Raw genomic sequence first — 15,276 nt, 5'->3', positions numbered from 1 at the left:
TGGGCCCAAAATAAGATTTAAAAATGACCTTCACGTTACGAGGACCTGGCTTCCAAAACTATGAACATGTGGGCCTTGACAATGGGCTACCGCCATAGTACTAGACTGCTAGGTCTATTGTTGTCACCGATGATAATATGCAAGTTTTAAGGTGTATTCCAATGTTGTTAGTATCGCACGATACACGATACGTATCGCATGGTTCGATCCGATACGAGGGAAAATGATTCAAACTGCATCATTGAATCGTTTTTGCACTGAATCGTCCTGCTGAATCGTGGAATAGAACGATTCAGTTGTGAATCGGTGAATCGTAAATATTGTGCGATACAATTTTTAAAAATCAAAATCAAAATCAAAAGTCAGGATTTGAATTTAAAAAAAAATATATCAAATTTCAAAATTTGAAAGATCACGAAATTTGGATTCTCAAAGGTCGGTTGCTTCAGAAACAGAAATATTAGGGATTCAAAATCCCATTAAACAAACAAATTAAAGAAAACAAGAAAGAGAGAAGAGAATCAAAGAACAGAAAGAAAAACGAAAAATTGCTTGCAAACTATGAAGAAGCGAAGCGAAGAACGAAATTCAGACTTCAGAGTCAGAGAGAACGAGACGAGCTGGGAAGAAGGCTTGCAAACTGCTTTTGGGTCATATTTTATAATTGGTGTTTGGTAATTTAACTTTAAAAACTTAAATATATTAAAATATTATGTAAGGCATGTGTGGTGTCCGTTGAAACTTGAAAGTTGATGGGTATGTGGCTACAAGATGATGGGCTGATTAAAAGTACGTGCTGCATCTTTGGGTTACGTGGTTTCACCATGAAAAAACACTTGGTCTTGCAATCATTTTAATATATTTAATGAGTTCGCAAGTGACAAACTGCTTTTGGGTAATATTTTTTGCCTTTGATTTTTTTTTTCTCTTTTACAGTAATAGAAATAATAAAATGGCTCCAAAGAAGATATGGGAGATGAGTCAGATATGACTCTACTAATGGAGAGGAGAAGGACTAGATATGCCAATACTAGATCCTAATAGTGATAGTAGTGACAATATTAGTCTTGAAATACTCTTTTACAGTATTTAGATTTTTTTTTAATTTTGATTTATATGATATTATATATTTTTGTTATTTTTAATTTGTTTCTGAATCTTACGATTCGATATGATTCGATACGATTCACGATACAAAAAAGCAGCCGAACGATTCACGATTCGTATTGCGATTCAACAACCTTGGTGTGTTCCTTACTCCTTACCCTAAGTGCCTGTTTGGTGTGACGTATAAGACCTGATAGTATAAGATTATATTATACGTTATGACTTTTTCAGTTGTTTGGTGTGACCATCGTATAGTATAAGCTTATACAGCAGAATTCCTTAATACATCAAAATGATGTATAACTTAATCCGGTCTTAGGGCCTGTTTGGTGTGACGTAAGGCATGATAGTATAAGCTTATACTATATGTTATGACATTTTCAGTTGTTTGGTGTGATCATCGTATAGTATAAGCTTATACAACATAATCCCTTAATACATCAAAACGATGTATAACTTAATCCGGCCTAAGGGTGATGGATAAGGCCTGATAAGAGATTGATGTATTAACATCGTTGACCAATGTAATTCTCAAAAATTAATATATTGTTTTAATATTAATCTATTAAAATAAAAATTAATTTTTCAATATATTAATTTTTAAAATATTGAATATTTTTATTTTTATAAAAATTAATTTATATTTTGGACACACTGATCAATAAATTTTCAAAAAATTAATATCATATGACATTTTTTGAATAATTATATAAATTATTTATTAAATGATTTTTTTATTAAAAATATTTATTTTTATCATATATAGTATTATATAGTGAATTACCAAATACTAGATGATATTGTCGTATACAATATATTATTTTATACAATACCGTGCCAAACGCTGGATAGTATTAAAATTCAATCAGGTCTTATACAATCAGGCCTTATATTATCAGGTCTTATACTATCATGCATTATCCTATACTATGCACCAAACACTTCCTTAGGGAGAGGGATTAGGCATGATAATGGATCAACGTATTAACATTGCAATTCTCGAAAATTAATATATTATTTAATATTAATATATTAAAATAAAAATTAATTTTTCAATATATTAAATTTTAAAATATTGGATATTTTTATTTTTTAAAAAATTACTTTATTCTTTGGACACACTGATCAATAGATTTTTATAAAAATTAATATCTATGATATTTTTTGAAGAATTATATAAATTGTTTATTAAAAGATATTTTTATTAAAAGATATTTTTATCAAAAATATTTATTTTTATCCTACAGTTCATTACCAAATATTAGATGATATTATCTTATATAATATATTATTTTATACAATAGCATGCCAAACGGTAGATAGTATTAAAATTCAATAAGGTCTTATACTATCAGGTCTTATCCTATATTATACACCAAACATGCTCTAACTGTTGAAGTTTAAATTTAAGGAAAACTTTATTTTCATCCATTGCGGTTTTGTGATTTATTATTTGACCTCCCGTGGTTGTAAACTTATCACTTAGACCCACTGTGCTGAAATAATTTATCATTTAACCCCCTATGGTTTCAAATTTTTACTTAGATGGTTACAAAAAATTTCACTTAAACCATTTGTGGTTTAAAAATTAAACATTTTAAAAACATATTTAAAATAAATTTTCTCTCTTTTTTATTTTATATCCTCATGTAATGCATTTAGAGTTTGAAAAATATTTTGAGTTATTTATTCTGAAATTAATTTATAAATTATCTTAATTTTTTTATTTTAAAAATATATTTGAAATTAAAAAGATTATTAAAGATGAAATTAAAAAAATATTATTTATGATAAATTAAATATGTACTATCAAAATAAGATGTTTACTTTCTTTAAATAGATAAAATAAAAATATTTGATTTGAATTTATTTTCTTTATAAAAATAAGTTAATTTTTTTAGAAATTATTTTTATTTTTTAAACCTTAAATGCATTAGGTGAGGATATAAAATAAAAAGGAGGGAAAATTTATTTTCTTCTTAATTATTTTTTTAAAATTTTATTTTTAAACCACAAGGGATCTAAGTGAAATTATTTTTAACCACAAGGAGTCTAAGGGAAATTATTTTTAACCACAAGGAGTTTAAGTGAAAATATGAAACCACAGGGAGTTAAATGATAAATTATTTAAGTACAATAGATCTAAGTGATAAGTTTAAAACCACGTGAGGTCAAATGATAAATCACAAAATCACAATGGGTGAAAATGAAGTTTACCCTTAAATTTATAACACTATTTAAGAGTATTACTTACTTCTTCTTTTTTTCCGGTAAATTAGAGTATTACTTACTTTATTAAAAAAGAAAATATTTGTCATTTTAAATAATATAAAATTATATCATTTTAAGAGAGAGATAGACACAAATTAATTTTTTTTTTAAAATTTAAATTAAAAAGAGTCATTCACTTTCTCCTCTTGATTTTCATTCTTCATGTTTATCTCTCTCTTAAAATGACATAAATTATGTCCTTTAAAAAAACAAACATCAAACCTTTGATAAAATGCATTAGGTCGATGTCAAATTATATTTTTAAGATACTTCAAGAAACAACTTAATCTTTGCCTGTGCAAAAGTTCACTCGACGCTGTCCTTCTTGCGTATTAGACAAAAATATATGGCATTTGATGAAATAAAGGAAAATGAATAAAAACATTCTTAAAAAAATTTTAAATTAATTAATGGGAAAGGATATTGTAACAACCAAGTTGTGTTACTACCAAGTAACTACCAATCAATCTCACCGATAGATCGATTATGTTGATCTAACGGTTATATTTATTTTCATCTTTGTATAGTCATGATTCTCCATATTTAATACTTTATATTTATTTTCACCTTTGTATGATTATGATTTTCCATATTTAACGTTTTCACTTTAAATATGGGAATCATGATCATACAAAGATGGAAATAAATATAACCGTTGGATCAACTTAATGGATCTAACGGTGAGATTGATTGATAGTCACTTGGTAGTAACACAACTTGGTTGTCACAATACTTAATTTAATTTATAAACAATTATCCTGTTTGGAATTCATTGCAAAAAAGTAGTAATAAAGTTTATTTGTAAATCAAAATTTATCTTTGCAAAACCTTAAAGAAGACAGAAAATCATTTTTAGTTTAATTTCTTTCTCTTAATAAAATTATGTATAATGGTAAATTAATAAAGATAAAACTGATAGTTTAAACAATTAAAAATTAAATCAAATCAAATCCATCCTTACCTTAAAAAAAAATCCGTTCAAATCCAACCATTTTCTTTTTGGTAACAAAATCCAACCAATTTTGAATGCATATCTTAATGCACATAACATATATAAGAAGGAATTAAAAATCAAATAAATTCGTATTTTAAATCGTTCCAATCAAAAAAATTCATTTCCAAATTAAATCATTTTCTAAATATAATAATTCCAAATATACTGTAAATTTATATTCATTAAACATCAAATAACGTAATTAATTTGGTTAATGAAAAAATTGATCTAAGAATAACAACAAAAGACAAATGAATATATTTAAAAGAAATTATACAACATTTTTTTAATTAAAGGGATAGGTTTTACCTTGAAAATGAAAAAAAAAAACTACATATAGAGATAAACGATAGAAATAAAATACATTTTTTAAAATGATTGTTCCAACTATCTTATTATCTAATGTTTTGTTTATGGGGTTAGTGTTTATTATTTTAAAGAACATAAAATTAACTTATTTAGTTAAAATTACAATGTTTTATGTGGTAAAAGAAAGAGTTATATAATAGAAATTATATTGGAAGAAAATGAAAGAATTATTTAATATAAATATTAAATAAAAAAATCATTTTAATTAAAAAGACGGTCCATTAAAAGAATAAATAGTTTTCTTTGTTTTATTTATTTATTTTTCAATCGTTTCATTTAATTATCCAATTATTCGAAGAGCTCGGTGCAATGTACAGAGAGCGGTTCTGATAAATCCATTTTTTCTCCTCCTCAGAACTTGCACTCTACAATATTAAGAAAAATAAACTTAGGTGCTGTTTGGTATGCGGCATTTTATAAGATTACCGGGAACTGAATTTTTCTAAATTTTAAATTTTCAGATATTATCGTAAACTGAATGTAAAAATCATATTTTTAAAATTCGAGATTCCTGGACAAATAAAAATTTCTCCTGTACCAAATGTCCCTTTAAGAAATCAGCAGTTTCTTTTGAAAACTACGCATTTTGTAATATTTTTTTGTTTTACAAAAAAATCTTATCCAAACATGTTATAAATCTCTTATTTATGCATCTCATTTTAGTGGTAAACAAATTAAGAAATGTTAAAATAAAAAATCTCATCTTACCGAATAAAAGAAGGTGAAGAAAATTGAAAAAGTATGTGTCCAAAAAAATAATAAAGAAACTAAAAATGAAAATAGAGAAAATGGGGGTAAAGAGAGCAAACCCTAGAAGAGGCCACTTTGTATATAAAGGGGCTTCAATTCACTACAGTCTCTCACCGATTCACTTCTTCATCTCTCTCGCTAATTCACAATGGGGCTTTGTACAGTTCAGCCTATCACTCTCTCAAAATTTCCCAATGCCTCACCATTTTTTCGTAAACCCTCTATTCCTCTCAGACAAACCCCCTTCACTACCACCGCTGCTCTCTTATCTCGTATGTTCTTCAATCCGAACCGAAACCTATGATTCTCATTTTTTTTATTTTTTTTATTGTCTTTATTTTTACTTAAATTGTTGTCCTTTTGCTCTTTAAACCCTTAAGTAGCTCTTAATGTTTGAGATTTGAGCTGGCTATCATTTTATTTTACCATAAAGTTTTCATTTTTTAAAACCTTGCATGTGCTGTTGAGTGGAATAAATTGAGGCGTTAATTTGCGTCGCGCTCTTGTTAACTAAGCTTTTGGAGTATATGCGGTTTGTTGTGGTTTATTAGTGAAACTGCATTTTTAACTGCAGAATAATGATGAAGGGAAAGTGTAAAGTTCTTGATTGATGTTGATGTTGTTTTATGTTGTGTCAGGATCGATTTTCCTGAGAGATTTGTTGCCAAGGGCTACAACATCTGAGGAAACATCCAATGGGGCTAGTCAATTTTTTGATGAGAAACGTGATGGTGTCATAATTCTGGAGGATGTCAAAGCAGCTGATAAGAATGAGTTCAATGAAACTGAGGTGACTGAAGACACAAAGGAAGAGTTACCTGCAGATGAACAAGGCCTGTCCATGGATTTGCTGGATAAGCTCAATGTAAGGGTCACTTCAACTACCTTGCCTGTTTAGTTTTCGTATTATGTTTACACTAGTGTATTGATTTTGAGTTTGGAGTTTCAGTGCATTTGTATTTTTTTCCCACTGATTTAGATTGGTTTTTATTTCCATATTGAGTTGCTATGATGAAACTACAGTTTATTGATGGCATTTATGAAATGCTTGATGATACTTCGGCAGTCATGTCGAATCTGAGCGGTTACCTGAGCAACTCTAAATGGTTTTGATTTTTGTTTTTCCTTTTCTTCATGTAATTGTTTATAGTTTTGACTTATGAGGATTTTACTTGAGCCTTCCCTGTGCAAAAAAATTATTTCTGAGCCATTCTGCTTGTGATTTAGTTAAAGCTTTGATATGTGCTTTTCTTTAATGTTCTTTATCTGTTCTTTAAATTAAAATCATAAGAGGGACCTTTGCCATTTTATCTTTTTAATTTGGTTTATGATAACTGTTGGCTTATCTAGGGAGTGTCACTTTAACCTCCTTGACTGTTTAGTTTTCATAATCTATGGTGTGGAGTGTCTATATACACTAGTGTATTGATTATGAGCTTGGTGGCTCAGTGCATATGCATTTTTTCGCATTGATTTAGATTGGTTTTTATTTCCATATTGAGTTGTTATGATGAAACTACAGTTTATTGATGGCATTTATGAAATGCTTGATGATACTTCGGCAGTCATGTCGAATCTGAGCGGTTACCTGAGCAACTCTAAATGGTTTCGATTTTTGTTTTTCTTTTCTTTTCCTTTTCTTCATGTAATTGTTTATAGTTATGACTCATGAGGATTTTACTTGAGCCTTCCCTGTGCAAAAAAATTATTTCTGAGCCATTCTGCTTGTGATTTAGTTAAAGCTTTGATATGTGCTTTTCTTTAATGTTCTTTATCTGGATGATTTTAATGCTGCAACTTCCCTTTGAGTATTTTTCTATGTTCTATTACACCTTCTATTGCTGTTTGCTGTCATAATTAATTCTTGAGAAAGGGGTTAGTGTTGGTCCTTGTATCCATATTTTTGCCATGATTAGTGCGTACTATTTGCATGGAATACTAGTCATTGAGGTTCCTATGACATCCTTTGAGTAATTACCAGAGCAACCAAATCTAACTTAAAAAACCTCCATGAATATATAAACATTTTTATTATGTAGATTGGATATCTCATGAATTATAGCTGTATAAACTATTAATATATTTGCCCTGGCGAGTTTGTTCTTATTTTTGAGTGGTACGGTAGATTATGTTTTCTTGTTTTATGGGCTATTCTAGGTACTTTGTTTTGCAAACTTTTGCTAAAACACATTTTCTTTTACTCTTTTATTTTTTATTACATTACATATGCTGAACTGGTGAACTCAGGTTATCTAATTTTTTGATCTGGTCCCCCCCCAAAAAAAAAAGAAAAAAAATTGTTAGGATTCTGCTTGATTTATTGATGACTATTTCTTATTTTGTAAATTTTTATCCAAATTTATTATTACTTACTAAGTTCATAGCTTGAAAGCCATTGTGAAAATTTATTTCTCTGGAGGGACCATTAAAGCTCGGGTGTCTTCATTTTCTTCACTAAGGTGGTTTGATGTTGCTTTTTAAATCAAATATCTAGCGGACATTAAATTGTTTCTTGTGTGATTTTGTGATGCATAATAATTGGCTGGCACTTGTGAAACTAACTGCTTTTATTCCCTCTTATGGAAAGAAAGTTGGTTGTAATTTTTGCTGCCTATCTTGTGTGCATTGCATTATTTTGTTTTGTTTTTTGAAAAGTATGCATTGCTTTGTTGAGTTGCCTTATGGGTCAGTTTGATTTGCTAAAAAAACAAGGAACAACTCACCATAAGAAATAAACTCTGAATTTTTGTTACTCACTAAACTAGGTTACAAAATTTTGTTCACAACACAACCACTTGCTGAATTCTTCTGATTTTGCTGTTCTCAATGTGCATCAAATACACCCTCAAGAATTTTAATTACCTGGTTTTGTTGTTTTCTAACTTGTCCTGTTTTTTTTCCTTTTTACAGTTTGACACAGATGACACTGGTTCTCTTGTCTTGTATGGTGGTGGTGCTATAGTGGCTGTGTGGTTAACAGCAGCCGTTATAGGTGCAATTGACTCTATCCCATTGGTGTGTATCAAACGTCAATTATGTAAATATTTCAAACCACAAACCAACTTCTTTAAATGTTGACAATATTTGGTTCATTCCATGGCGCAGTTTCCCAAGTTGTTGGAAGTTGTAGGGCTTGCATATACAGTATGGTTCAGTTCCCGTTATCTGCTTTTCAAGGTACTTGACTCATTTCAGTTATTTTTGCTGATATGTGCATCTTGATTACCTAGATTAATTGTATTTGTTAACCTGCAGAAAAATAGAGATGAGCTGGCTGCTAAAATAGAGGAGCTCAAGGAACAAGTTCTTGGTTCAGGAGATAATTGATGAGAATATATTTGTGCTGTGCTTTAAATATGAATGTACAGTTACATTTGGTCTAGTTAAGGGAATATGTTGATTCTTCCCCATCCCCTATACCGCCCCTTTTGCTGCACAGGCAAGAACTGTATATGTAGTTTTGGTTGAGAAGTAAAATAGTCTGATTCAGCAACCGCCTTCTGGTATTTCTAGTACCAAAATTGTTCGTTGGCGCATTGTACTCGTCCTTTCCTTTCTCACTGGTTGCACATTCTGCAACAGATATTTTTAGTTTAAATAATGGCCAGGAAAGATTTGCATTTGTATTTTTTCAAGTTCTGTGAAACAAATTAAGGACTTCTATCGGGTTGAAATTATCATATGATTAGAAATTTAATTTTCAATATTTTGTGCCGATTAAGTTTTTTATCAATGAAATATTCTTTTAAAAGTAAAACTTTTAGCAAGTATAACTATCAAATTTTATATGAATGGAAAAAACAAAAATTAATTCCGTTAAAGGACTTAAAGCCAATTTGCGATGTAAAACTTACTATCGTGGTTCGTAGCTTAAATAGTTGGTAGAGATAGAGATCTTCTCTATCCATCACTAAGAGTGACTTTATTGAACAAAGTTGACCCATAGTTATCAGGAACTTGCTATTTTTTGGTTTATTGTGTTAGAAATGTAATTTAAACTGACTTTTTTTTTTTTACGTGTTCTTTTACAAATTTTCAGACATGGAAGCTTGCGGTGTTTTAGATTTTTTGAGTGAGAACTAAAATGATTTGTAACTCGTTTACTAGAAGTGCATGCTGGCCTTGCTGGGTAAAATTAATGATAATCAAGTTCAGCACATGCAGGCTTTAATTGTTGGTTAACCACCAGGCTTGAGGGATATCTATAAAGCTGCAACTGAAATTCATGCCTCTAAATTGACATCTACTGTCAAGTTATACTCTCTTTTCTGGTGTGCTTCCTAGAGGTGAAAATAAGAGTATAAATCAGTGTCTGCTTGTTAAGTTGAAATGGACATGTCAATTTTCACTCTCCCTCTTCATTTTCACTCGCTCTGCCAAGCTTAGCCTCAATCTTTGTCTTACTTAACCACTATTGAAATTTCAATGACTCGGTCAGTGGCTAAGAAGGGTCAAGAAAGCATTTGGTAGAAAAGCATGAGCTTATGAATGGAAGATACCATTTTCTGCAAACCGAACTTGATTTTAAAACAATAATAATAAGAAGAAGAAGAAGAAAGAAAGAAAGAAAAGGATGAACTTATCTGTAATGCATCATGTGACTTTTTCGGCTTATAATCAGAAGACGATAGCTAGCTTATAATCAGAACTTACCTGTAATGCATCATGTGACTTTTTTTTGGTAAAATATGTGTTGAGTCTTCGATACTACCATAGTGATATTAGGTCCACCTTCGACTAGATTGAGAAATAATAAAAAATAAGCCACTTGTTGTGGTCACTGTATTATAATTGTGGGACTTAGCCTATTACTAATTAACATCTTTATCACACTTGAATATCCCAACATATCCAACTGCTTATATACAGTAGGAACAACTCTTCGATTTCGAAGTTCATCTTTGACCGAATTAGGAAACAATAAAAAATAAGGACAATAATCGAGTGACTTAAGATTTTGGGTTAAAACATGTCACTGAACTCACTTGTTGTGTTTGGTATAACTTAGTTTGTTAGTGATGGTCCCTCTATCACAAGCTTCCAATTGCTCGCCTGACAGTTTAGCATATCTTTGTTACGGTAGAAGTAGGTACTCCTCACTAAAAATAGGAAAAAGTGGGAAATATTTATTATGGTCCAGGACCACCCAATGATCTGGTACTCCCTCTCACATCATCAATTTTTCCTTTCCCTTTTTATCCCTATTATTTTTTCTCTTTTCCAATTTTATCCCTCTATTTATACTAAGGGACCACCTAAAAAATGGTGGTCCCGGACCACAATAAATAATCTCGAAAAAGTGAGACTTAGGTGGCATTAACCATAAAAGGGTAAGTATAATAGGTAAAGTCAATTATATTACTTTTTTGTTTTCAATTTTAATAAAAGATGTAATGAGTCTTCGATACTACTGCAATGATATTAGGTCCTCCTTCAATTGGACTAAAAAATAATAAAGAATAAGTCATTTGTTATGGTCGATGGATTGGGCTTGGACTAGTGAGATATGAGACAAACCCATAAAAGAGTTGAGACGTGGCGGACCCAAAGTAGTTAGTGTAGTTTAATCTATTAGTAATAGCTCCCTCTAGTTATTGGTTTTTGCTTAATGCATTATTAATCAATCAATATGGGACTATATTCTCTTCCCCTAATTCAAATCATATCCATTGATCAATTTCTCTTTTTGTTTGGCTGTGGAATATAATATGATGTTGCCTTTATTCTCTTGACTTGTGTTTTCGCCGAGAGTGATTAAATTTTGGAAAATACTAATGTAACTATATCACTATATGAGACATCTTTTTTGGATTCATGACTCCATAAAGTTTAAACTCCATCAGTCCTAGCAAGCTGATTTCCAAATTTCTCAGTCATTTTTCTTCCATAATTTCTTATAATTCTACCTCAATATTATTCATTCATACAAATGATAATTTAAAGCAGCTGAGAGAAGCTTTACAGAATGTCGTATATTAAAAAAATGGCAATAATGAGAATTGGACTAAATTAACATGCTGTTTTGAAAATGGATAGATTAGTTTCGCTTTTTTCTTTTTTATGTTTTTATGTGTTTCCTTTGTTAAAGGCCACTACAAATGTGGAAAGGTAAAAAGCATGCGGATGCTATCTCCATTGAATGACATTCTTACACCCAAAATACGGGCAGAAAATTTCCAAACGATGTGTGAAAAAGTATTTTTGTTCAAGATGAGGTGATTTGATGGTCCTATTTTATGTATGTATAATAAACATATATATTTTAACAGAGTGACAAATAAAATGTTGTTTTTGCAGTTAGGAGCTCTTTCCAATTCCACCAAAAAGACTTTGGATATATTGCAATAGAAACTCATTTGACATCATGGAGCTCTTGCCTTCCTAATGATGGGAACTATGAGCCCGTTTGTTTCACCTTCTAAAAAAAAGTGACTTTTATTTCTTTCTTATTTTAAAAGTACTTTTTATAAAAGTTAAAGCTATTTATATTTTTATAAAAATATTTAGTTTTTGAAAAAAATATTTGGTTTTTTACTTCTGCTTTTTGTAGAAGTTAAAATTTTTAACTTTTGAAAAAAAGTAGGTTTTTGACTTTTTTGTGACTTCTGCTTTTTTTAAAAGTAGATATTCAAACGAACTAAAAATAAAAAGTGCTTTTTTTCAAGGAAAAAAACAACTTTTGAAGGAAAAAAAGCCCATCCAAAGGGGCTCTATATGTCATAGGAGAACTTCTCACTGAGGTCTCCGTATTGCTGAGAACCATCAGCCAATCGAGGAGAAGCAACACGGAATGTGAGAAGACAAATTCTCCTTTACAAGATGTCCATTGTTGATTGTGGGTATATATGCTGCTTCTTAGTGCATAGACATCAGAGCTTAGTGCACAATTCGTAGTCAAATGTAACTTTCCAACTACTTTAGAATTTTGAGTTGAGTAACCTAACTAAAGTGGTCAAAGTGGAATAACTGCTGCTCACGCACGTCCTTTCTGATCTTGTGGTGTTGAGTGGGATTTTAAGTTGCCAGTGAACAAAACTCAATAACCCACCTTATAGGGACCAAATTACCTATGGTCCCAGGTGAATGAATATATATTTCTAGTTGGTTAGGGTGTTTTGTATTTTATGGCTTTTTATCTAACAGGCAACAAAATTGGAAGTGTTTGTAGTCTTGACTCAAATTATTGCCTTCAACTAATAATATAGCAGGTTGCCATGCTGGTGCAAAATAAGTTGTTTGACCCATCGAAGGTCATCAGATCGTGTGTTTAGTGTGACGTATAAAGTTTGATAATATAAATTTATATTATATGTTATGATATTTTAGTTGTTTGATGCGATCATCGTATAATATATGCTTATACAGCAGAATCCTTTAATATATCTAATTAATATATATATATATATATATATATATATATATATATATATATATAGGGAAGATTAAGCCTGATAAAGAGTTGATGTATTAATATCGCTGACTAGTGCAATTCTCAAGAATTAATATATATATATATATATATATATATATATATATATATATATATATATATATATATATATATAGGGAAGATTATACTTACCATCAATTAAGTTTACCATTTCTTACCATCAAATATTAACCGTTGACTTCCATCAATCTCACGGTTAGATTTATTGGTTATTAATTAATTATTAATTTTCAATAAATTATAACCGTCGGATTGACGTAAATCAAAAGTTAAAATTCAGCGGTAAAAAATAATAAACTTAATTGGTCTTAGGTATAACCTTTCTCTTTATATATATATGAGACAGGATCCTTTGACACCGGTTTCAAAGGAAAAGTTTGACACCTCATCTGAGAGCCGTTAGATTAAAAAAAATCAACGATTCTGATTTGTAAGCATGTGACACCATTGTTTTTTTAATCTAACGGCTCTCAGATGAGGTGTCAAACTTTTCCTTTGACACCGGTGTCAAAGGATCCTGCCTCTATATATAGGGAAAAATATTTCTCAAGCTGCTTGAGATAAATTTATCTCCGGCTACCCTAAAACTACATCGTTCTGATTATTTATTTCTTTATATTTATTGATTCACCTTTGAATGGTTATGATTCCCCTTTTCTCTCTCTTTCTTTATTACCATTGATCCATCTTTGTACGGTTATGATTTAGTAGCCGAAGATAACTTTATCTCTGGCAGCTTGAGAAATGATAAGCCCATATATATATATGTATATATATATATATATATATATATATATATATATATATATATATATATATATAGGGTTTGCAACTTCTTATGTTGCATGAGAAGTTGAAGCTTTCCTATAGAAAGAAAGGAGTGGGGGCCACCTTGATAAAAAAATAGAAAATATAAAAGTGGCTGGTATGGATATCGAAGTGAGAGTAGTAGGAGAAGAGACTTCTCATGCAACATGAGAAGTCTTTTTCCCATATATATATATATATATATATATATATATATATATATAATTTTTAAAATATTAGAGATTTTGATTTTTTTAATTAATATATTTTTTTGCACACACTGATCAATAGATTTTTATAAAAATTAATATGATATGACATATTTAGAAAAATTATATAAATTCATTATTGAACGGTATTTTTAACAAAAATATTTATTTTTTTTCCTATTTAATATTATACATTACATTATCAAATACTTGATAATATTATCTTATACAATATGTATCTTATAAACCTTATAATATCATAACTTATCCTATAATGTACCACTGATCATACCCTAAGAAATCAGTTTGGGGTGTTCCGAAAACTACTCTTTATATAGGTTATTAACGGCGCCCCCCCAATCTGGACATTTTTTTTAACATAAACAAAGAGAGTGGTCAATCATCACAAATGGATGCAAATTTTGTATAAATACATTAATTTATTATAATTTACCCAGTAGTTGATAATTTTATTTTGTGCAGTATCTATTATAGGGTATTTGACATAAAAAAATTATTAATCAATTAATTGATAATTTTATAATATTTTATATAAATCCATTATTAGATAAAAATAAACTTTAATCGATTATAAGAATACATTTTTAATTATAAATTATAATCAATTAATGAATTTACAAGTATTATGGATAGTTATTGATATAGTCAGTATTAATTAAAATTATATATTAATTTATAAGTTTAATTATTAAATATTTAAAATGAGTGAACATAGGAATATGAGTATTTTATAAAAGGAATAATAAGAAATCTTTTTAATGGTTTTTAGATAATAACAAAAAGAATTATATCTTTGGTACTCTTGTAGTACTTATTTCTTTACTAAAGATGGGAAAAAGTGGGACTTAAATGGCATAACCATAAAAGGATGGGTATAATAGATAAAATAAATTGTTTTATTTTTTTCCTTTTTAGTAAAAGATATATTGAGTCTTCAATACCTCCGTAATACTAAATATATTTTCATAGAAAGAGAAACGGGCAACAAATTGATTGTTTCTTTTTTAAATTAAAAAATGTAAAAATAAAAAATGTCGACATGATAAAAAAAAGTAGTTTTTGAAATACCCCAAATTGAATTTTTGTGGATCTAATGATCCTAGATGTAGATGGTCAAACCGGTCTACAAAATCCACATCCGAAATTTGTATAATATGGAATACACTTGATATTCCACCAACAATGTAGATTGCTTACATATTTGGTTAATTCCAAGCAGTTGAATAACGGAGAGTTAAGATAGGGGAATATCTATCATCATATGAGTTAAGCTTTGAACTTTATGGTCCTTATAGTTA

General features: G+C 29.3%; 1 protein-coding gene and 2 non-coding genes across 3 annotated transcripts; all 3 read left to right on the top strand.

Moving 5' to 3' along the window:
- Positions 1-5,576: 5,576 nt before the first annotated feature.
- LOC133298246 (protein CURVATURE THYLAKOID 1D, chloroplastic) lies at positions 5,577-9,121 on the top strand. The gene is made up of 5 exons (XM_061497512.1): positions 5,577-5,763; positions 6,130-6,356; positions 8,402-8,506; positions 8,597-8,668; positions 8,747-9,121. Exons 1-5 carry the CDS (start codon positions 5,640-5,642, stop codon positions 8,816-8,818), a joined length of 600 nt encoding a protein of 199 aa, XP_061353496.1. The 5' UTR covers positions 5,577-5,639; the 3' UTR covers positions 8,819-9,121.
- Positions 6,495-6,588, top strand: LOC133298248 (small nucleolar RNA snoR128). Its single transcript, XR_009749758.1, has one exon. It is a non-coding gene; the product is annotated as a small nucleolar RNA snoR128 (small nucleolar RNA).
- LOC133298249 (small nucleolar RNA snoR128) lies at positions 6,994-7,087 on the top strand. The gene has a single exon (XR_009749759.1). It is a non-coding gene; the product is annotated as a small nucleolar RNA snoR128 (small nucleolar RNA).
- Positions 9,122-15,276: the final 6,155 nt, after the last annotated feature.

This window comes from Gastrolobium bilobum, unplaced genomic scaffold (genome assembly GCF_033153095.1).
Source record: "Gastrolobium bilobum isolate Gb01-03AN ecotype WA unplaced genomic scaffold, APGP_CSIRO_Gbil_v1 utg810, whole genome shotgun sequence".
In the NCBI taxonomy this organism is placed as follows: Eukaryota; Viridiplantae; Streptophyta; class Magnoliopsida; order Fabales; family Fabaceae; genus Gastrolobium; species Gastrolobium bilobum.
This window is presented reverse-complemented; position numbering and strand designations above follow the sequence as displayed.